Genomic DNA, 24,103 nt, shown 5'->3' with positions numbered 1-24,103 from the left:
TTTGATTGTTTACTTAGTTTAGTGGGAGTGTCTCTTATCTCCTAGATGGTCCAGGATAATCATAAGTGGAACATTTATACAAATAGCTTCCACTTATGTCTCACTAGCACGTCGAACAATCCTATCTAGAATGGTAGACCAAATATATATAGACAGTGTTAAGACAAGAGGGGGGGTCATTGGTCATAATCAAGAAAGACCTCTTTCCTTGTCTTTTCTGCCTCTCCAAAAGTGATCTTTCATAATTAGTCCACACCTCACCATAGGAGAATCCAACGACGATGTATCACAAAAGCAGCACTCTAATTAGTTGCATTGCCATTTTCATTGAAGCACTGAATAAAGCAATAGAGGAATACTTAACAAACAACCACAAAAACATAAGGGCGGGTTAAACGTCGTCGTTTCTAGCATGGGAGGCCCAATGCTTGAATTTGAATGAAGGAGAAGGACCACCTGAATAAATAACTCCATAAAAACAAAACAAACAAACCACCCAACAAATTGAAAGCCTCAACTGCCTCCTTTAAGAAGCAGCATTCATATAGTAATTCAAAAAAAGAAAAAACAATTATTCACGACAAGGCTTTCCAATGTGCATTAAATGAAAATGCTTCTTGAATTCAAAGCCCACGATCCAATTTTACCCCGGTGGAGAAAAATGCAGATTACTCGAAAGAACTGAACTGAAGAACAAGAGAATCCATGGAACAAAACTTAGATACACATATGACATAACCAATAGACAACGTTGACATTATCCTCTAATTAAAAACAGATATTTTATCTCGATAATTGTTACTTCAATGATTATTAATATCGAGATAAAATGTCGATTTAAATTGGAAAATAATATCATCACTGGCTTAGCTACATTTATGCATCTAAGTTTTTTTTTTTTTTTTTTTTGTACATTTTCTAATATGAACAATAATCACTACCACTTAGCTATCACAATGGGAATGTGAGTGTTGCCTTCGGTGTTGCTCTTGTTGTTGTTCTTCTTCTTTGATCTCTTGAGGGGGTTCCTCCGGCGGCAAGTCCCCGCCAGAGTTGGGTTCCGGCGGCGGCGGAGGACGTGGTCGTGGCGTTGGAGGGGTGATTCTGCCGTCGACGCAGGAGGAGCATTTGGTCTCGACCCAGGTTTCGACGTCGTACTCGCCGTGACCCATGACCCGACGACCCGAACAGAGCCTTCCGATCATGCCGGCGATGACGCCGAGAACAGTGATGACGGCGAGGACCGCGATGACGGGTCCCACCGACCCGTGACCCAAATGGGTCGTGTAGGATTGCTGGGTCACTTCTAGTGGTGGTGGCTGTTGTACAAATGGTGTGGACATTTGATATTAGGGCTTTTGTTTGAATTAGAAAATAAAACACAACTTGAACTAAAGAAGATAAAAATAAAAAAATAAAAAAATAGAGTGTCTAGAGAAAGTTAATGTTTTTGAGGCTCAATTTGTGGGTTTGAGAGAGGAAGGTGGTTGAAGTTAGGAGGAGAAGGAATAGGGATCACCAAAATGGTTGTGCATTTCAACTTGGCATTTTTTAGGGGGTGTCTTTTTGCTGGCTTTGGCTTGCCCCTAGTTATGGCAAAAGTGTAAGCTTCTTTTTGGAAGGGTCTTGTGGGGTGGTGGTGATGATAATGTGTGTGGGTGTTGAGTGTGGAGGAGATTAGAGAAGTGGGTGAAGGAATAATTTTTGGTGGGGAGAGTGGGGTTACAGTAAGAAAACCAGAGAGGTGGGCTTTTTTCTAGGTGCTTTTTCCTGGTACTGCAACGAGTGACTTGGAGAGAAAGTTTTTGGCAGTGAAATCAATTGACAAATCCATCACTCTTTTACCGACAAGGGACGGCTTGTAAGCAAGTTCTCTTACATAAAACTTCAATTGTCATAAAGACCAGGCCCTGTTTAAAGAATATGAGGCTTAAAAATATATATATTGTTTTTTGAGGTAAAAAATAACTTATTAATTAACTTTAGTATTTCATTTTTAATAGATAAGTTTTTAATTTATTTTCCAACATTGTTGACTTTAGATAGATTTTTAATTTTAAATATTATTGACTTTTAATTTTAGATATTTTCTTTCAATAATTATAAGTGTTATATGTAGTGTTTAATAAATTCACTAACTTTTTAAAAAAATTAAGATTAATATAATATTTTTCAATTTATCTTCACCTAAAATTTTAGATTTTTTGATGCAAAATAATAAAAAAATAGTTTTATATTGTAAAAATTGTTCAAATTAAATCCCAATAATAAAATTATTATTAGCTTTAATTAAATTATCTTAAAAAATGATAAACTTATCTTTAAAAGACTATATTTAATTATTAGTTTTGATTATTGTATTATTTAATGCAATAGGTCAATACAAACTGCACAATTATTTTAGTTCTATATTAATTAATGAGTGATATTCTAATAAATATGTTGCATATTAATTTCTGAATTGAAATAGTAAAAAGTTTGAAACACATGTCTTTATATGTTTAAATGAAATTATTAAAAAAAATATAACTAAAGTCTACTCATAAAAGAAAAACAAAATCAGAGGCCTAAGGCACTTGCCTTAATTGCCTCGTGGGTTACACGACCCTGATAAAAAAAAATTTGATAAAAAAATAATTATAATTTTATATATTTCTAGTGTAACAATTTTTTAACACAGTTTAAAATAGTTTTAGATGGTTATTTAACCAAAAGTGACCGTTGATATAATTTTTTTATAGTTAATTATTATACAAATTAAAAAATTATTATATATTGTAATTTTTTATTAAATAATAGTAAAAAATTGTTTGTGTTTGCCCTATCGGTGTATGACTTATTTTTTTCAATTTTTTATTATTAATTGATGATTCTGATTTTTAATAGTTAGTTTAAATATATAATTTAGTTCCATATATATATATATATATATATATATATATATATATATATAAATCTCAATTTAGTCCTTACGTTATAATTTATTAAATCAGTCTTTATATTATAAGTATTACTAATTTGATCAATAAATATTGATACAGTTGATAAAGATTGATTCACGTATCATAATAATGTGAGTTTGACTTTAATTATGAATGTGAGAATTTAGTTAATGAGTGATTTGTAAGTATTTTTAGGAATACTCTTTAAGTTTGAGGTATGCTTTAACCTTGATAAGCATTTCATACTTAACTCACCTCAGCTTTTGAATACCAAAAATAATGTTACCAATTTAACTATTGCCCATGTTAACCTATGCATTCTTAATTTGGTCCTTATGTATAGTGTATTCTTAGTTTGTTTGAATCAAATTAAATAAGTGACTAAATTAAGAATGTGCAACAAACTTACTTGTTAACATATGTTGGTAAAGACCAAATTAATCAGATTTACCTATATAAAGATTGATTTAATAATTTTTTTTTACTTATAAGCACCAAAATTGAGAATCTATAACACATGTAATAACTAAATTATATGTTTAACCTGAAAGTTATGATAAAATTTAATAAATTTATTATATATCACAAATTTTGATTATATAATTTTATATTATTAATATATTTTAATTAAATGAAAAATATATGTTTGTACTCTACAACAGAAATGTACAAGGCTTGAAAATAAAAGAAAATATAAAGGAATAAAAATAGAAGTATAAAATAAACGTGAGATGAGTTAAAAGTTAAAATATGAAAAAACAAATACCAACCGACAAGCTTAAACATTATTAATAATTTTTAAAAAATTATTTAAGAATGAATACTAAGTGAACCATTCTTTTAAAAAATAAATATTTTTATTGATTACTTTCATTTTATTAACTAATATTTTCAAATCATTTCTTAACACTTTTGTTTTGAAAAAAAAAATTATGTTACGGATATAAGAATATTTTAACTGACATAAATAAATAAAACAAAGGATTTGGATATCTTATTATTTAATAGCAACATGATTTAATTAAAAGGGGTAATATATTTATCAATAAAAAACCTATTATTATGATTGATAATAAAAATACTATATGCATTTCCTTTTCCCAATAAAGCCAATCTTTTTATATAAAGATGCACGTATACTCTATAATATTTGATATTTTAAGAAAAAGAGAAAGAAATATAATATGATAAATAATGTAATAAGATTTTTTTTTATATCCGTCGTACAAAATTAAATAAAGTGAATAAAAGATCTATGTTAAGTATTTATAATATATAGGAGATATAAGATTAATTTGATGTCAAAAGGAGAAGATTTAAAGATGAAAGAAGAGGAGATCATGAATTTGAGTCTCTCTCATTAATATTTTTAATAAAATTAACAAATTAATATTTATAAATAAAGAAAGTATTTATAATATACACGAGTGTTTATGTGTTATTATTATGGTTCGAGCTAATCTAAAATTCTTATTTCGTACTAATATAATAGGAAAAAGAAAGCATATTCACAAAATAAATATTCACCCTTCCGAAGTCGGGGTTTGGCATAATAGTACTTGCTGCTGTATTTTAGACTTTAGTTGAATGGTGTCATATGAATATGATACGTGATGTCATTGATGTCAATGGGTCATGCCCTTTCGAGTTGTGACCATACGATTCATGATGATTACTGAGTCCAGAAAACATCAAATCATTAAAGCTATTACAAGTTCACCGGAATATCTGTAGTGGAAAGGATATGCATTTTAATATAGAATATGTAATTTGGATTAAGTAAATGTTTTAATTACATTTAATATTTTAAAATTAATTTTATCAAAGTTTATTTTATGAAATTTTAGATTAGACAGATTTTGGATAGTGAATGTAACTCAATTGATAATAAATTTAGTTTATTTTTATCTATTTTATTATTTGAAAAATTTGTTTAATTATTCTGTAAATAAGTTTTTTTAATAATTTTTAATGTTTTTTAAACACTATTTCAAGTAATTTTTTAAAAATGACTTTTAGTTTTTAACTTTTTATATTTTTTTTTATTTTTATCTTCAATATATTTATTTAATTTTCTTATTATCTTTTTTAAATAAATTATGATTTTATTATTTTTATGTCATTTTGCACTTTTTTTAATTACTTAAATAACTAATTTTATCAAACAATTATAATTTAATAAATTAATTTTTCAGCTTCTAATTATCGGATTCCAACTTTCAACTACTAGCTAACTTCTTAATTTTCCGATAATTTTGTTAAATATAGTCTTTGTGGAAAAAGCCCATGAGTTTGATTTCGGTGTAATACATTCTTAGAGATGGATGAAAAGTTTTAATTATGACTAATTTTGTAAATGAATGATTATAGTTGTTGGTTGTTGTTAATCAAACCAATAAGTTGTTGGTTGATGGGATCCTATCTTTGGTCTCCTTAAGAAATGTCTTTGATTTGAGTTTGTGAATGAAAAAAAATGTAATTAAGAGAGGGAGACTCCACCCAGAATGATTAGTCAGATTCGTTAGCAGAAATTAATCATTAGTAAATTTTAGTAAATATTTCATACAATATATCACATTGTTAAAATTAAATAAAACTTACAGTTACTAAATGGTTAGGGAAGGTACGTGAGGGAATTTTTTTTTAACTTAGTTACGTAATAATATTATTATTTTTAATTAATTTGAATACTATAATCAAAATATGTTACACATTTGTAAAACTTTTCTAAGTAAAGACATTCGACAAAATATGGTAAAAAGTAAAACATTTTGTTTACGCGTCTATTTTTCTAAATAATTTTATCAATTATTAATTTAAAGCAGTTTAACTTAATATATAATTCAAGTTTAAATTTTAATTAAAATACCTCATCGCATGATTCATCCATAATAACAAGAGAGTCAAACTATATTGCATTGCCAAAACTCAGGTTTAATATTTGAAAAAATTAACCTCCTTAATTACTTCTCTTAGGTTATAATCCTCTTATAGTTGAATTTCCTTTTTCCTCGATTCACAAACACAAAATGTAAGATTGATTCCAATAATTCATCACAAAAGAAAGCAAATTAAAGAAGTGTGTAGTGACCGAACTTGCATTAAAAAAAAAAAAACCTTGTTTGACCGAACTTATTGTGTTTCATTCCATTTCGTTGTAAGGTACTAATTTTTTAAACTCAGTCCCAGAATGCCCTAATTTTTAACATGTGCAAATTCAACATTATCATGCATGGAAGATGAATAAATGCTGAAAGGGTGAGTGACTCTAAGAAAAGTTGGATGAAAGCAATCACGACAAAATTTGCAGTACTTGCGTAACTTGGAACATCTGCAAGGAAACAGAATAGTTAATACATTTTTTAGCTTTTGGTGGGCCTACTCCCCCTCCCTTTTCTGCAAAGAGCTATTAATTAAGATACAAATGAAGGAAATTAAATTAACCCTACACAAAAAAGAGTTGCTTCCGGCTTCTGTTTAATCTGTGATAGAATTTCTGAATTAATGATAAAAGACAGTCATACCCTGTGCTTTCTTTAATTTCTTGTACATATCTTCTGCACATTTCAATAAAAATTGACTCTAGTTATCCAATATTCTAATGCATTAATTAAACAAATAATAAATAAAGTTTTCATTAACATGTTTAAGGTACATGAAAATTATGATAAAGAGTATAATAATCATACTTTCTTGATTTCTTAATTAGTAACCTAAGGCATAAGGGGCATTTGCCGCGGCAGGCGCTGCTTATCTTTTAATCCTTAATTGGTAAGATAAAACTATTTTTGTTAAACTTTTGCCTCAAAGGTAAAAAAGTTCCACAAAATTATTTTTGATTTTCTCGAAAAGAAACTAAAATATGTCGATATACAAACCAAGTATTGAGAGCCTTTTCTCTTTTTGGGCTGCGGCATTCAAATTGTTGATCCACGTTTGTCTTCTTTTCCCTCCATTCCTCCCACAACAAGCATGCATTATTGAGGTCAGTTATTTCATGCTACATGCAAATTGATGAGATGTTTAACCAAACTGATCAACTTTAAAAAATAAAATAAAAGTAAGAACATGATATCAGGGAATTGCCTCACATTAATTATCAATTATATTTAGAGCATAAGGATTCAATGTGGACTCACGGATTTCTTTGAACTTCAATTTGCAGCTTAACATGAGTATATATAAAGTTATTGTAGAAAGCAGAACAATCGCTAACTGTGACATAATCAGTTCTTACTAATTGAACTTGCTAATTGAAATATTCAGAACAAGAAAGAGAATTTGCTCACTGAAATATTTAAATCCTATACTAAAATTCTTAAAGCTAGAGGTATCACTCTCTTACCCATGCAGAATTGAATAGAATATTATCAGGGCAGAGAATCTAGCTATCATTTTCAGAAAGCATGGTGATTATGATTAGGACAGAAATATTAATTAAATTTATGGGTAGATGACAAAGGTCTCAATTTGTCTCTACCAAAAGGTCTCGTCGGGCATTATCAATTTATCAGTTCTTCTGTGAATATTCTTTTTTTGACTCCAAAGTACCCTTTGTCGGTTTCTCATTTGAATCTACGTGCTAAAGGGCTAATCTTCTTTTTATGATCAGGTACAATTCACATTATCTCCCTGTTGGAATTAGAAGCAAAGGAATTGTATATAGTTGGAGCAGGAAACGTTATATATGTAGATAATTAATGCCATTGATGCTTCTAAAGTTTAGGACAAATTACTCGTGTTTCCAGTTACACTCAATGTTCTCCCTTTTTGACATTATTTTAATCTCTCTTGATCTAATAATTGTACAAGGATAAATGGTCTTACCCTGGCTATTATATAAACTGAAAGAAGTCTAATGTAAGAAGAAAAAACGAGAGAATAATTTGTGAAATTTACTCTAAAATTTGTTAGTTTTAAGCTTCTAGCAACACGGCCAAATGTTTAAGAAGGGACTGTGTAAGAGATTTAGAGCCAAATATAGGTTGCACCTTAAGTTTTTTTAATTAATTTATGAATAAATAATATGTGTACTGCACTTTAATTCAGTGACAATATTGTTATACACATTAAATTTATTGGTTTTTATAATAATTAGGGTTTTAATAGCCAGTGTTCTAACGATATTGGTCAAAGGATTAAAAAAAATATTTATTATAAAATTATAAAAGAGTAAATTTTTTTTATACAATACAATTTGTTACATTCTAATAAATTGTTTTCTTTCTTTTAGTTCTTTTAACTAATGCGCTGGACACTAAGTAGCATTTGGCTAATGATTAACTTAAATTTTATATATCAAAATTTTTAATGTGACATTTTTTTCCTGCATGCCTATTTATTGGATGAGTCATGAAATTTTGGTAAAGGTGGGAAGTTAAGCCCGTGAATAGCCCAGTTCGGTGCCCTGAAAACTAGTAATGTTTTATGGAAAAACGTTTATTTAGAAAATTTGGTCCGTGGAATAAAATGCTGATAGACCTCAAAGTTTTCAAATTTTTTAGACAATTCTGATACAAATCTAGCACAATTCACACATTTAATTTACTCTCACTTTGTATTGGGTCTGTGAATTTCAACATGATATAAGAACCCAAATGAGGTAAAAGCAATCCAAAAAAAAAGATGAGAAATAAATGGTCCGTGAGAGTCAAGAAGCACAACCCTAATGGCAAACAAAAAGAAAAAGAAAGCAGAGACCTGAGATCTCTGAGACTGACTTTAGTACAAGTTCAAGAAAAGGTATAACCATTTTGGACATTTGAAAAAGAGACATGTAACCTACTAGATGATAATACACAAGTCACAACTAGACAAATCTAGTTAGACTTGGAAGGAGTGAACAAATAAAGACAAACAAAAATGCATACAAGCATAGAGAGGTTGAATCTGATTAGTTTGAATCTTTTATTAGATAATACACCTCTTATGCTTGATACACATTCAGCCTAGTCCACACTCATTAATTTGGTATTGGGCAAAAAATCCAACGCTCGTATTCAATTGTATGCACGTTTATACTTTATAACATCTGTGAGAATTAGAACACGGAAAGATCAGCAGAATTACAGTGTTATTTCATTTTTTACAAAAGAGTTCTTTGGTTAAAGATAGACATAGTGAATAATTTGGTTTAGATAGCCTAACACTTACGTCTTACAGAGCAAGAACCAAGAAAAATTAGCATATAAAAAGCGAGGAACCCATGCAATGTAGAGATGCAAACTTTAACAACAAATCAAGGAAGTAATATTATAAATCGTGCATACATTTTTCCGTTACTTAGTCCATAGGTCATGACATGTAAGTGGAGTATCTTAGGTATCATATCCCTTAAATTGAGTTTTACGAGTTATAAAACAGAATATTAGTTTTAACATAAGATATTTCCCATGCTTATATTGCAAATCTGCATCAGACGAAAGAGACCTGTGTAAGATTAAGAGATGTAGATACCCTTCTGTTAGTGCAATACATAATTTAAGTTGAATAAAAGGGATAAGAGCACTTGATCATGGACCGTGTATTATAGTAACCACTAACTACATACTCAAAGGTACACGTAACATGCATCACATCTATATTTATTGTACCTTACAACAGTTGCATTTGCGAGATAGTACCACTGATTAATGTTTAGATGCTCACATCACGACAATTACAATAGACAGAGAGTGGCAGAGTACCCTATTTTGATCTGTGATTAATTTGGTGATGGTTAATAAGAAATTGAATTTGGAGGAATGTTATCACAGATCAATGGTTTAGTAGTCTACAAAATAGGCAAAGTACAAACTTAGCAACACATATATATATACAAAGATTATTTTTTGAGCTTTGACATCAAGTTTTCATATTTCTACATAAAGATCTTGACATAAAATCTAACATGGCTAATCTGCACTCTTCTGGAATACTACCACCACCTACCATGATGATGAACTTCACATAATATATAAAGGATCGCTTTCATACTCCAAGTGACTTATTGGCTTCCTCAATTATATTGTTGAGGTTTTTCTAAGAAGCTGAAAATACAAGCACTTAATAGTTTACAGAGCCACATTTATATCTAATTTGCCCTTCTGTTCCTGTAAGTACTCCTACATTACTAAGCTTCACCATGGATTCGGCAAAATCATTGTAGAAGGAAAATTGGTTGTTGCTGTAATAATAAACCGTAGGAGCAGTCCTTCGATCCTTAATTAGTGCTTGGTCAGATTCTAGAAGTCCTGTGTTGTATACAATATTTCTATAATACTCATTGTCAAACGTCATGGTACTTGTAGCATCAAGAGGTGCTAGATTGCTGTTTGAGGCGTCTTCATTTGGACACATGTTTTGCAATTTTGATAGAAGTGAAAATTCAAGCACGGGATCAGGTCTGCCAGAGCCTTGAAAGTCAAAAAGTCTCCTTTTGAAGGTGAAGCATCGGGCAAAACCAATTGTATGTGCTCCTGATGGAAATAGACACATCAAGTTATTCATGTCATGTACTGAAAAGGCCTCAAATATTTGGTGAAAGTCCAAGTTAGCTTCTTTCACTTCCTAAAATTAGAATGATATATATTCTAAATGGTCATGCTAACCAGTATCCTCAGTGTACAGAATTCACATTTGGAATGCATTGGAAATCATGATAAATGTATATTAATAACAATTTTTATTGAAACTTTATTTTTTATTTCTTAACCAGTGCTCTCAGGACACTAGTTAGTAGTATTTGTGTATTCTAAATCAAGTCAGAGAAGAGTGAGAAAAGAATAAGAACCTGAAAGGGCTACAACATCCTTCATGTCAAGACCCTTGGAGAAAAATTTTGCAGTGATGTTTTCTAGAGGCTCAATTGGTGAGGGAATTTGTTGCTCAGCTGCTTCCTTACTGGTTGTTGTTGCATCTCTTCGGCCTAATTGAACAGGCCAAGAAGGCCCTCCAATCTAAAACCCCCCAAAACGTAGGAGAAGAAACAATAACAACAACGTTGGCTAAATCAAATAGGTTGTTGTTTAATTATGGAACTTTCAGCTGCGACAACTTGTGTCCAATAATTTAAAGGAAGTGTCACTTTTACCTGATCGATTGCTTCCCTAGCTGCTAAGGCCAATATATCAGCACAGGAAACTGTTGATGGACATATCCTTTCAAGGTGTTCTTTTATGTCATCAATGACTTCAAACCCCCTAAGTGAATTGTGATTAGGAAGAGCATTCTTTTCGCCCGTGAAATATGGTGTATCATCAAGAAGCACAGAAGCATCACAGCCCTTTGACAAGTAATTGAACATAATTAGTTTCTTCCCCGTGTATGTTATTATGATTATAGTGGCATGGCATATATATACCAAATGTGATAATTGCATATGTAATGCAAACAATATAAAGAAGAGGGTTACTACTTAATAGACAATACATATAACCTTCACTATATCAGTGTAACTAAGGTTAGGAGAGACAGTGTGAAAGAAGAAAGGCTAATGCACTAACATATGCAATTGTTCGATCACAAACTATCAGAAATAGCAAGTTTACCAATTTTTAACATAATTACCTCAAAAGTCATATCAATGATAATTTGTGATTGAATGAATGTAAAACTAGTTTATCATTCAGTTAAAAAAATGGGTTATCATTATCATACAGCTATTTTTTTCACTCCATTTTTCTTTCCTGCAATATTTTACTATCATCTTTCATTTCTCTTTTTCTCCTGTCTGCCCAGACACAAAGATTTCCACCACAATAAAATTGTAGACATGTTAGAAGTTAGAAGTTAGAAAATCTTAAGTAGTCTGATCTGTTTATGGAATGAGCAGTACGCTGTAACCCATTTCAAATCTATATCTATGCATGCGTATGCGATCCGTTCTTATTAATAGAATTAATAAGGAAAACTAAGGAAGTTTCTAGATTTAATGTGTTGTGTCTACCTAATGTTCATAAAACAAATATAGATATAGGAACTGGGAAGGTAGCCAGTGGCTAAAGTGGCCAAGTAGTGGGAATAAATTTTTGTGGATGAGGACCAATTATAACACATTCAAGTATTCAACTAATACTATATTTCTAGTGTCAATCAATTAACAGCATGCTTCTATCATCAAAATTATGATTTCTATTTATGAAAATTCCGCCAACAACTACTAATTAGTGTGATCTAGTATGATTTAGAGTCTGACAGAAAGACATATAAAGCCATGCAAATTAAGTACGTGCGTTGTTCATTTTGAAGTGTAAGAAGTAACAAAATTTACATTTACTATGCAATCGTGAAAGTGCAACCGAAGGAGGGACGCGGCCATTCTGTTGTCATTTCTTAAGGCTAACCAAACACCATATCCAACAATCTTATGCAAATTGGGGCATGATCTATCATAGAAATTAAGGTCAAGCTGGTAATTTCTACTATAGGGATACGAGGGATACATATGAACAAGAGGAACCGAGGTAAAAAACAAACAGAAGAAGAAAGTGAAGTAGATCACAATTCTACAACTCATGGCTTGAGAATGTAAGAACTAAGAAGTACTTGACAATTTCAATTTCTTATGACATGCTGTGAGCTACGTAGGGTTATTTATACGCAAATAAAAACAAAATTATAATGGATACAAGAGTATTTTTTTCTTCTTTGTATTATGATTTAACTTATGAGTCAGAATTACTAAATCAGAGCTAATCTGTTTCAATGTTCCAAATTTTTGGATTGATGTCAAACCCATAGTAAGACATAAGATAACCATAGGATATCGATAAATTATTAATGTGCTAGCACGATGGAATGTCTGGCAGATTTTATTGGTGAAACGCTAGAAGTGGCACTACCATTATTGATATTAATAAAATTCTATTAGTCACGCGAGGCTGGAATTCTAACAAGCATGGTTCATGGAGTGTTTGAACCTTATCACACATTATTTTTTTCCACGTCCATCTTTGTTGTGCTCGTTGAAAAAGAGCTTTTCTCTATTCTCTTTTTATGTTCTTATTATTAATTAAGTGATTTGATATATAATCTTAATTTTTTATATTTTAATTTTTCACTTTATTAGTTGTCTAATTCTTTACATCTCTTTTCCTGTCCTTATTAGGTATAAGAAAAGGCACACATATATAAGACAAAATTTTTCTTAATGTTTTACTTTTACATGTATGCGAAGCACTCATGTGATATACCTTCCTCTCACTGATTTTTGCTATAGGAATTAAGTATTTAATGTCAAATTTCTAACATCCGTTCCTTTGCTTTTCTTTTAAATAAATAAATGAATTAATAAATAAATAATAAAAATAAGATTAGCTCATTATAACTCTTACTATATAAAGGAGTTTTTAATCCAAAGAAGTTCTATAAATCATTTTGTTTCTTTTTCTCTAACTCTCAAGAACACTAACAGAGTAATCGGAACAGGAGTTCTAGAGAGCACCAAATACGCCACCATTCCTAATAGAGAGCGCTTGAGCAACTACCTCAAGGTAAGAGATGAGTTATTCACGTTTGGAGATTATAATGAACATGTGTAGAGATTCCTAGATGATCAATTTTTGGATTATTTTGGGTTGTTTTATAAAATGTAATTTTGTTCTTATGTTTTAAATCGTGGATTGATTGTGTTTGACGGACCAATTGGTGTCCTAACGTAAAATTATTGTGAAATTGATGTGTTTCTCTGTTGAGTGAAAATCCTTAAAATTGAATTTTTTTCTAATTGATGAATTAAGCAAGGAGGAATTTACCATAAGGGGAGTGGGTTCTTTTTATTCCTCTATTGTATAATTTCTTTAGATGCTCATAATTTTTTTTTGTCATGAATAAATTATATCAAATTGTATTTTACTGCTGAAATAATTCTAAAATAAAAATTGTGATTAATTTCCGTGATGATGGTGCAGTGCTCAAAATCAAGTTGTTGTTTTTCATTATTGGATGTCCATGACTTCGTTAAAATACATTTAAGATATACATATATATATATATATATATATATATATATATATATATATATATGTATATAAACTTTTGGTAGTTATCTACATATATTTTTTATTTTTATCTAAGAATATATTTATATTTATTGTTATATATATATATATATATATATATATATATATTTAACATGTTGTTATGTTTTTATATTTATATATATATATATATATATTAATTAGTATTATATATATTTGTATAGTGGTGTGTTATATATATTTGATATATATAAATATATTTATAAGCTTTGAAGTTAGATATATCCTATTATTATAATATATGCTTATTTATTTGCTAAGTATATTTTGTAGTTAGTTAATTTGTGGGATGGTAAATTATGAATATGAGATATGGTTGTGAATAAGTGAGTGGTTAATACTTGACATGATACTATTTATGTTGTGAGTTATGAATTATACAATAATTTAACTGATGTTTATCTTGAAAAAAATGTTTATGCACGAAGTGTTAAAAGAAAAGTGTAAGGTTCCAAGTTAGGAACCTGAAATGTTAAATTGTAGCACAATATGTTAAACGTGTTTGAAACACAAATGTAACGTCGTGTGTATTGTATAATTCATGAATAGTATCTGCGTGCAAAAGTTATTTTTTAGGGTTGGACCTGGATCAAGAAGGTAAGGCCTTAACGGATTCTTCAGAGTCTAGGCCTTGGGGGTAGAAACACTTAGTTTGAGTGTTCCTTTAAACCTATATTGATCCCATGTGGTTAGAGCATTCTTGCAAAACAGAGTGACTCTGACGGGTCACCTTATAATTTTACTTAGTGAGAGTGACCGGACATACTTATCGTGTGACGTGTCTTGTTATGTACTCTTAAGCACTCCTGTGTGGTACCACATTACATATAGGCTTGAGTCTCAGTATACTTGTTGCATAACGCCCGTGAATTGTTTATTATGAAATTGGTGAGTGTTATTATATCTTGACTCTAGTGTGTGATTCATGTGTAATGCGATTGGTGATTGAAAGATGAATTATAAATGATAAAGTGGTGAAGTGGCGTGGATTGTATTAAGTTGAATTATGTTATAAATAATTGTATAATGTATTTTGCTTATATTTTTGTTTATCCGTATTTTATTTTAAAATATGATAAGTCACTTTCGGTGTGTGTTTGTGTTTGAGCTAATTGCCATTTTGTTTCAGGTGAGCCAACATATGATGAGTTCCATGCTAGAGATGAAGAGACTTAGTCTGTGCTGCCAGGGAAATGCTATGATAAATGTGACATCAGGGAATATGGTTTTATTTCATACGCTATAATTTCATAAAGAATGTAGTTGTTTTTTGTTTTCCGCTTTATGATAACTTCTCTTCATTTAGAATGGGCGGCCTTGTTTTGAACCGAGATAATTTTATCATTTATTTGAACAAGTTCTATTATAATTTCACTAAGTGAATATGAACCTTTTATCCTTTTGAAATATTTTTATTTAAATGTGTTTTAAATTTTTTAATTAATTTTATATTCTTATTCCTTTTATTATTAGTATATATATGTGTGGAATAGAGAGTGTCACAAAATTCAATTTCTAATGGGTCGGAATACTCTCATTTACGCTCTATTTTCTTATTTTCATGAGATTTTATAACCTCATATTATGTATGTGCATGATGGAAAATTGCAAAATAAAACAGAAGTGATCTTATATAAGAGACCGTTCTTCATCTTCTTAATTGATTTGGGTGATTATAGAAATTTAGAATCATGTTAATTAATTCAAAAGGCGAACTGGGGATAACGAGTAAGATTGAAAATAGTCCAAGCTGTCCAACACGGATCTATGGCCTAACTTATGTTAGATCTAGGTTTTGTGAATGTTAAAGCTAGTATAAACACCCTAGCACTATGATAATCAAAGGCCAACACAAACCCTTCCATAATATATCTATCGATTGCTTGGTACAAATGAAATAGAGGAGAAGAAGGGGGGCGGGGGCAGAATGTTGATTGTTTGGTAGGGTGAAAGAGCAATGAAATATTAAAAACAATAGGTGAGTTCCGAGAATAAAATTTCCTACAAAGACAAACAATTTACACAAAAATAATTGTTATATATAACACAATTGATTGTGTTTCACAACATAATCGATGATTATGTTCCATATTACACAACTTATTATAACATCCCCTCGATTATGTTGCCCCCATAATCTACTATGGTGAGTCCCTCCCCCGTTTTCTTATATAATAATAATAATAATTTTCTTTTTTAAATCAAATAATCTCAGTTATTTTATGTATTATTTTTCTTCCATCAAACAATTTCTTATCCAAAGAGAATGGTCTATTTCCATTCATCATATAAATAGGGATCGATGCTAATTTTTTAGCTTGCCAGCCATGGGGTTAGACAAATGCAACAGTTTTGTATTGTGGATTCTCCCTCCCCTGCCTGGACTACTCTCCTTTTTAGAGATGGTCTAGGTTAGGCTTTTCTGTTAATTTTTCCATCGAATAAAAAATAACTTATATTTCATTCTATTTCTTACATATATTTTTTTCTTTTCTCACTTGTCTACTTCTTCTACCAAATAGTGTTTTCTGATACCTCATAAAGGTTAAAAACAAGCAAACAAAAAATAGCCCCCCAACTTACAAAAGGAAATAAGCATAACAGAAGCATATGCAAGTAACAAGTTCCGTGGCTCAAAAGGATAATCATTCCATCTCCGGATAGAATGCTTTGAAATTACTTTAGAGTATGTTTGGATGAGGCAATTTAAAATTCTAAAAATTTTGAGAATTTCAAATATTTCAATTTAAATTTTTTTATTTTTAAAATTTTGTATTTGAATACAACCTCTCTCTTCAACAATCACAGAATTAGTCCTAAATTTCAAATCAAAACCAAACCCAAATTCTCCTCTCTCCCCTAAGCTCAACCTCTTCCTCTTCAGAAAAAGCTTCAAATTCAAAGTAAGCTTCAAATTGCACCCTACCTCACCAGAAAACTCTCCATCTCCCTTATCCAGCACACACCACCACAACCACTGTAACCACAATGGCGGAAGAGCTCGAAAACAATCCATCGCCGCCGGAACCTCCAATCCCCTCCGCACCGGATGCCGCGGAGGAAATTGCAGCTCTGGCTTCGGCAACGACGTCACAACCAAGTGTCGAGATCGCCGCTCCTCTGACGCTAGCTCCAAAGCAACAGCGTCCTCTGAGTGTTCGCTTGAGGGAGATCGGCGACCAACGCGCCTTTGCGCACGGCCACGACTCGCACACGCACCGCCCGAGCATGCCGCCATGGAGCTAGCAGACTCCGAAGGAATCTTCCAGAACTTCAAAGGCGCGCTCCATGACGAACCTCGTGAACCAGAGAGAGAAGAGAGAAGAGAAAACTGTTACATAATTTCCAAATTCACTCCCTTTGAAGATAGAATTTGAAATTTTATTCTTTCAACTAATTAAAATCTCTTTTAAAATTCTAAAATTTTGAATTCCTTTTACTAAAATATCCAAACACTTACTTTTGATAAAAAAGAATTTAATTCCTTATGAAAAATACATTACCTAATTAAATTACCCTATTCAAATACACTCTTAACGCCTTTTAGCAAGTAAAGTAAATCTGCACAATAGTTTTCTCCTCTATAAATATGACGAAGAGAGACAAGTGAATCCATACAGAAGTAATATAGTTGTCACATCTATATTTATTGCACCATTAGGACTTACAAAAGTTGCATTTGTTGCCTTTTAGATAGTATACCGTTGATTAATATTTTGTAGATGCTCACATCACAACATCACAACAGTTACTACAGACAGAGTAACCTATTTGGATATGTGATTAAACCCTTGGTGATGGTTAATAAGAAATTGATCTTGAAGGAATGTCATTGAAGATCCTATACATAACTCTTTCATAAAATATGCAAAGTTTATTAGTCTGTAATAAATTCATAGTTGTTTAGTAGTCTACAAACAAACTTACGACAAAACATATACTACCTCCTATGCTTTTTATAAGAAACAAGTTTTAATGTAAAATTATTTTTTAGCCTTGACATCAAGATTTCATATTTCGACAGAATGATCTTGACATAAAAGTAAAACATGGCTAATCTGCATTCTTCTGGGATACCGCCAACACCTACAAAGATGATGGACTTGACATAATATACAGCAGGATAGCATTTATGCTCCAAGTAACTTACATTGGCTTCCTCAATTATATTGTTGAGGTTTTGCTAAGAAGTTGAAAATATCAAGCACATAATAGTTTAAAGAGCCACATGTCCTTCTAATTTGCCCTTGTATTCCTCTAAGTACTCCTACATTACTAAGCTTCACCATGGATGCAGCAAAATCATTATATAACGAAGATTGGTCGGTGCTGTAAAAATAAGCCATAGAAGCAGTCCTTGAATCCCGAATTAGTGCTTGGTCAGATTCTAGAAGCCCTGTTTCGCTCAAGAGATTTCTATAATACACACTGTCGAACGTCAAAATAGTTGCAGCATCCAGAGGAGCTAGATTGCTGTTTGAAGCGTCATTATTTGGACGCCTATTTTGCAATCTTAAGAAAAGTGAAAAATAAATCATGGGATCAGGTCTGCCAGAGCCTTGAGAGTCGAAAAGTCTCCTTTTGAAGGTCAAGCATCGGGCATAACCAATTGTATGTGCTCCTGATGGAAATAGACACATCATGTTACTGACATCAAACATGCATCACCATAATAGGTTGTGTATGGAAATAATCCAATATAAAGCAAATTACATGTAAGTTTAATTCTTATCGTTGTTGTGACTATTTTAGACTGTCAAACCAATAAGAAATTGTTGTTATGACTTCTAAAATAATTGATATATAAGTTAATAAATTTATCATATATAATCATTTGTAATTAGATGATGATATAAAATTATTTTATATTATTAGTATATATTCTAAATGTACCCATAACAGCTGCATTCTTTTCCCTAGTTTTTAGGAGTTTAATTTTAAATTTACATTTCAAATATTAGGAGATATTAGGAGTTTATGATTCTATTTTTAAATTTAAAATTATGTTGTTATGCTACAAATAAGAGATGTATCAGTTGTGCTTAATTTGTGCTCTTTATATATAGAGCTGCTTCAATAAAATAGTAAAAACTTCTCTATTCATTATTTTTCTTCCTCTCATAAATTCAAAAACAACAAACTAGTACCCAGAGTTCTCATCCAAGGGATATGTGAGATTAAGTGAGTCTACCCAAAACTCCTAAACACAACCACACATCAACATTACCACCTAAGGGCTGTTAGAATGGAAGCCCATCTTGATGCTTGTGATCTATGGAAAGTCGTTGAAGACTTACGAAGTTCCACCCCTACCATATAATCCAACGATTGTTCAAATAAAAAATCACAATGACAGGAAACAGAGAAAATCAAAGGCAAGAGCAACCTTGTTGGAATCATTATCATCCACTATGTTGATCAGAATAATGATGCTAAAAACACTCAATGAGATTTGGGAGTTTTTGCAGCAAGAGTACAATGAAAATGAAAAGGTGAAAGTGATGCAAGCACTGGACTTGATATGAGAATTTGAGATGCAAAGAATAATTAGAAACAATTGAGGAATACTCTGACAAACTTCTTGACATAGTCAACAACGTAAGGCTCCTTGGTACTGATTTTTCACATGATAGAATTGTTTGAAAAATTCTGGTCATAGTACTTGAAAAATTTAATGCCATAATTGCATTTCTGGAGAAATCAAGGGACTTAACAAGCATTACTCTGGTGGAATTAGTGAATGCACTACAAGCACAAGAACAAAGAAGGCTTATGAGACAATAAGGATATGTAGGGGGAGTATTCCAAGCCAAGAACTACAAAGGTAACAAACACAACCAAAATAGCAACACATGTTTTTATGCCTTGCCCCTATTGTAAAAAAAATAATCTCCACACAACAAATGTTGGTGGAAGCCAGACACAAAATGCCACAAATATTGTCAGTTGGGACATGTAGATCGAATGTGCAACTCTAAACCAAGGAGACAAAGGTGATCGCAAAGGAACAAGAAGATAAGAAACTCTTTGTTGTAATACGCTTTGCTACAAGCAACAGTTCCAATGATACCATATGACCAATGACTAGAAGCTCTTCAAGGAGCTTGAAAAACCATCATTTTCAAAGTAAAAATTCTGATGTCTTATATGTTCCTAAGATTAATCAAAATATGTTAAGTGTTGCTCAGTTGTTTAAGAAAGGCTACAAGGTTTCTTTTGAACACAAAATTTGTGTGATTAAAGATGCAAACAGATCAAAGTTCATGCAAAAGGCAAGAGTGTTTCCTTAGATCTGATGAAGGAGTAGCAAGAAGACAATGAAGATGACAATGCCGACAAGAAACAGGCAGAGAAGAAGCCGCATGAGAAAAATCTTAAGAGTATGTTTGGATGAGACAATTTAAAATTTTAAAGAATTTTAAATTCTATGAATTTTAAATGCTTCAATTGAAATCCTTTCATTTTAAAAATTCATGTTTAGATAAAGAAATTAATTTTTTTCATTTTCAAAATTTTGTGTTTGAATAAAGAAATTAAATTCTTCATTTTCAAAATTTCTTATTTTGATAAAATAGTCAAATACATTCTTTTTTAAAATTTTATATTTGAATAAAATAATTTTTTGAATAAAATAATTATTTTTTCATTAATAAATTCTATGTACTATTTGTCAAGTATGGTATTCCAATAAATATGTACTATTTTAATATCTTTGAATTAAAAATATATTAATTCAACTATTTAAATCATTATTCCATTTATAGTAGACTACAAAGTTCTATATCAAATGTACCTCTAACTTGGCATTGGCATCAAGGCATAAAAGACGAGATGTAATTCCTTCTCATCCAATGAAAGAGCTTTTATAGTTGCAAACATAATGATATTTTTTCTCAACCAAACGATTGTTTTATGTCAAAGTGCACCATTAAAATTAGGTATATTATCTAGCTCATTCACCGCTTTAATGACTCGGCTACTTCTTTCATTGAGGAAATGATCCCTTCTTTCTCTCCACTCTTACTTGGGCGAATGTTTTTCCTTGAGGCAGAACTTGATCCCTCTAAATCAATATTCACATTGTGAATTGCTTCCTCTTCATTTGCTTCTTTGCTCATGATATCATCTACATCTAATGCATTTTCTTTTCCGAGTCCAGTAGCTCTATCCTTTGCACATAGGTCTATAATATCATCCCAATTAGGAATGACTTTGAATCGAAATCGTTTGACCTCTTCATGTGACTTGAAAAAAAAAATATGTTAATAACAACACAAATAATAACTACAATTGAATAATAAATAAAATTAAAAATATGATTGACTACCTTAACATATTCATTCCATGCAATTTCATTTTCGACAGTAATCATGTACTTTGTGTTATCCCAGTCAAATCCGCTTTGACTAAGAATATCACTCACAATTTCATACCATGTTCTCTAAAGCTTAAAACAGTTCTTAACATTATTTGCCATGAGGTGAACTCCAAAACGTTTGGACGAAACTTAAGATGCAGTACTGTATGCTATTGCTTTCCAATTTCATCACCTTTATTACCCAAATTTCTTTGATGTTGAAACACTAATAGGGATGACAACAAGAACATGAAAGACTAATTTGACAATTGAAATTTTTGAAAGACTAATTTTGTGATGCATGTAACTTTGGAAAAAAACCACATTGAAGATTTTCTCTTAATTTTGATGGGTATATTAAACTATTTTCCTCCCTTCAGTTTTAAGGCCTCGTTTGGCTTCCTGTTAGAACACGTTCAGTGATGGTTAAATAAAATTGAATACACGTACTGTTAGAAACTGGATCAGAATTATAGAAAAAAAAGGTTCCATTAACAAGAAATAGTAGAAATGAGTCACAATACTTCAAAGAGGCATCGACTCCCACAATAATTTGAACTCTCTCATATATTAATAAATAACTATCCTATCATGACTTACTGCATAATTAACCTCAGTATGTACCCCTTCAAATAACCATTGGATGACCCATACAGTAACCAACATGGACTCTAATTCTGCTTAATTACCTTGATTCTCCTGAATAAGTAAATAAAACTCCCAAAAATAATTCATATTAAAACTCAGTAAAATCATCACAACCCAAAAATTATTATAAATTTATAATTGCTCCCCAGTGCTGAAACATTAGTGTCATACAAAACTTGATGAAAAGAGGGAATTGGATAATGTTCTGCAATTGGTCATGCATTCCAAACATTAGAACAATTGGTTATTCCATCAACATCAACATTCATAATATACATTCATATTCACTGAAAAGTATAAATTTTAGTTTCTATTGTAATTTTTAATTTTTATAACTTACTATTATTATAGTCCATAATGGAACCAACAACAAGACCTGATATGACAAATAAATTTCAATTTCAAAAATTTATTTTTCTAATTTTAAGAATTACTGTGATAATATCTACATTTTTAAAAACAAATTAGTAAGTGGTTACAAAACACATTATGAGAGCTGGAAATTTCAATACAGTTGATCTACAAAGGTATATGTGCAGGTAAATCATAATAGGAAGTGTTCACTCCCCGAAAATTATCTCGAACGTTACAACTTTTTTTTCTCAGTTTGCTCCATGATTACAAGATAGTGGTTGAGGCACATGCATATTTTCAACAAATGGTATTCCCTTAAACTAGGATGTTTATTTCACACTAAAAAGAGGAGCAAGCAGAAAAGAAAAAGACAAAAAGGGTGTGGTTCTTAAGTCTGGGGTATATTGGGGAAGGTAGATAGAGTAGAGAAACAATTAAAAAGCTCCCTTAGGAAAAAGTCCATCAGAGCAGAGAAAATCAATTGACATTGTAATCATGTTTGAAATATGCATCGCTATAACACACATACACAAATTCAACTAGTAGCTCATAAAATTAGAAGTCAATGGAGAAAACCTTGTTTGGTCGTACAGAGCCGGAGACTATGGATGAATAAAAAGGTCCTTGTAAGCTAAAATCAAATTGAAGACTCGCCAGTGTTATCTTCCTTAACAATAGTTTCAAAAGAAAGAAGTAAAATAATTTTTCTCTTTCTCTTTCATGCATATTCACAAATACACATGGTGCTCAACCCCAAACAAAAATAAAAATTTCACACGGTAATAGAACCCAAGTCCTCTCCCACATCTCCAATAGTGGAAGCAAATTTATTTAAAATTCAGATTCAAATAACACAACAATGAGAACAAAGCACAAATCACAAATTAACGAAATAACAAAGAAACCCTAGATAATAGAGATGAGAAACCAACCTTATAAGAAGAGAGTGTGCGATTTGAATCAACAGAAAACGAAGGTCGTAGCCACCATGAGAGTGTGCGATCTGAACGAGATAATAGCCACCGAGAGTGTGCGATCTAAACGAAGGTTGTCATGACTAAGAGTGAGAATGAGGGTCTCGAAGTCGCAAGGGAGAGTGTGTGGGTGGAGAGGAATGAGTAAGAGCAAGTGAGGTGTAGGTCGAGAGTGATGAACGAGACCGACAGTAGAGAGGAATTACAAAGAAATTGAAAGTCTCTCATTCTTGTAGAGAATTTCAATTCATGGGTTCTCTCTTAAATAAAATTTCTTGTTAAAATGACATAAATTTAATTTTCTTTTCATCATTCAAACCCACTCTTTGTTCTTTGGACATGGCATTTTGTGGGCCAGTATCTTAAACAATATACACTTTCTGTTACTCAAAATGTAAGAGACCTAAATGATAACATAAACAAATGAGATGGACTTTTGGTTGAGAAAATTTCCCTTTTGAGAACTTGAACTAACAAAAATAAAACATTCTAGCAAAAGATCACCCCAACACTTTTTTTATTTTTAATCGTGCAATACACACTTTGTAGTCAAGGAACTAAAACCATTTCAAATTTAGAATTTTAAACGAATTTGTTATTTTTATTGTTGATATGAATATTTAAAATTAATAAACCGAGTACTCAATTCATTAAATGATACCACTTTTCAATATTAGATTGTGTTTCATCGTAATTTTTTTAGTTTTTAAAATTATTTTGTACATTTAATTTTAAAAATTAGCTTTGAGAGAAAAAAGAGAGTAATTGAAAAAAAAAAAGATGGGCCAACACAAATAAAAACAAGTGTAA

The 24,103-nt window shown here is 30.9% G+C and overlaps 2 protein-coding genes and 1 long non-coding RNA gene across 3 annotated transcripts; all 3 read right to left on the bottom strand.

Annotated features, from left to right (window-relative positions):
* Positions 1-944: 944 nt before the first annotated feature.
* Positions 945-1,343, bottom strand: LOC100797311 (uncharacterized). The gene has a single exon (XM_003528452.2). It carries the CDS (start codon positions 1,341-1,343, stop codon positions 945-947), a length of 399 nt encoding a protein of 132 aa, XP_003528500.2.
* Positions 1,344-9,525: 8,182 nt separating this feature from the next.
* LOC100812961 (peroxidase 10) lies at positions 9,526-12,504 on the bottom strand. Its single transcript, XM_003529335.4, has 4 exons — positions 12,193-12,504; positions 11,014-11,205; positions 10,714-10,879; positions 9,526-10,399 (listed from the first exon to the last, which is right to left on the bottom strand). Exons 1-4 carry the CDS (start codon positions 12,436-12,438, stop codon positions 9,987-9,989), a joined length of 1,017 nt encoding a protein of 338 aa, XP_003529383.2. The 5' UTR covers positions 12,439-12,504; the 3' UTR covers positions 9,526-9,986.
* An 8,184-nt stretch (positions 12,505-20,688) lies between these two features.
* Positions 20,689-23,715, bottom strand: LOC102666106 (uncharacterized). The gene is made up of 2 exons (XR_001389250.3): positions 23,252-23,715; positions 20,689-21,204 (listed from the first exon to the last, which is right to left on the bottom strand). It is a non-coding gene; the product is annotated as an uncharacterized lncRNA (long non-coding RNA).
* Positions 23,716-24,103: the final 388 nt, after the last annotated feature.

The sequence above is a fragment of the Glycine max genome, chromosome 7 (assembly GCF_000004515.6).
Source record: "Glycine max cultivar Williams 82 chromosome 7, Glycine_max_v4.0, whole genome shotgun sequence".
Taxonomy (NCBI): Eukaryota; Viridiplantae; Streptophyta; class Magnoliopsida; order Fabales; family Fabaceae; genus Glycine; species Glycine max.
This window is presented reverse-complemented; position numbering and strand designations above follow the sequence as displayed.

Excerpts from the sequence above, each read along its gene's own strand:
- LOC100812961 (XM_003529335.4), bottom strand. The coding sequence starts at position 12,438 with ATGAGTTGTAGAATTGTGATCTACTTCACTTTCTTCTTCTGTTTGTTT. Across the intron at positions 10,880-11,013 it reads CTAGGGAAGCAATCGATCAG|ATTGGAGGGCCTTCTTGGCC; the intron begins GTAAAAGTGACA and ends GGGGGGTTTTAG. Across the intron at positions 10,400-10,713 it reads GGATGTTGTAGCCCTTTCAG|GAGCACATACAATTGGTTTT; the intron begins GTTCTTATTCTT and ends TATTTCCATCAG.
- LOC100797311 (XM_003528452.2), bottom strand. The coding sequence starts at position 1,343 with ATGTCCACACCATTTGTACAACAGCCACCACCACTAGAAGTGACCCAG.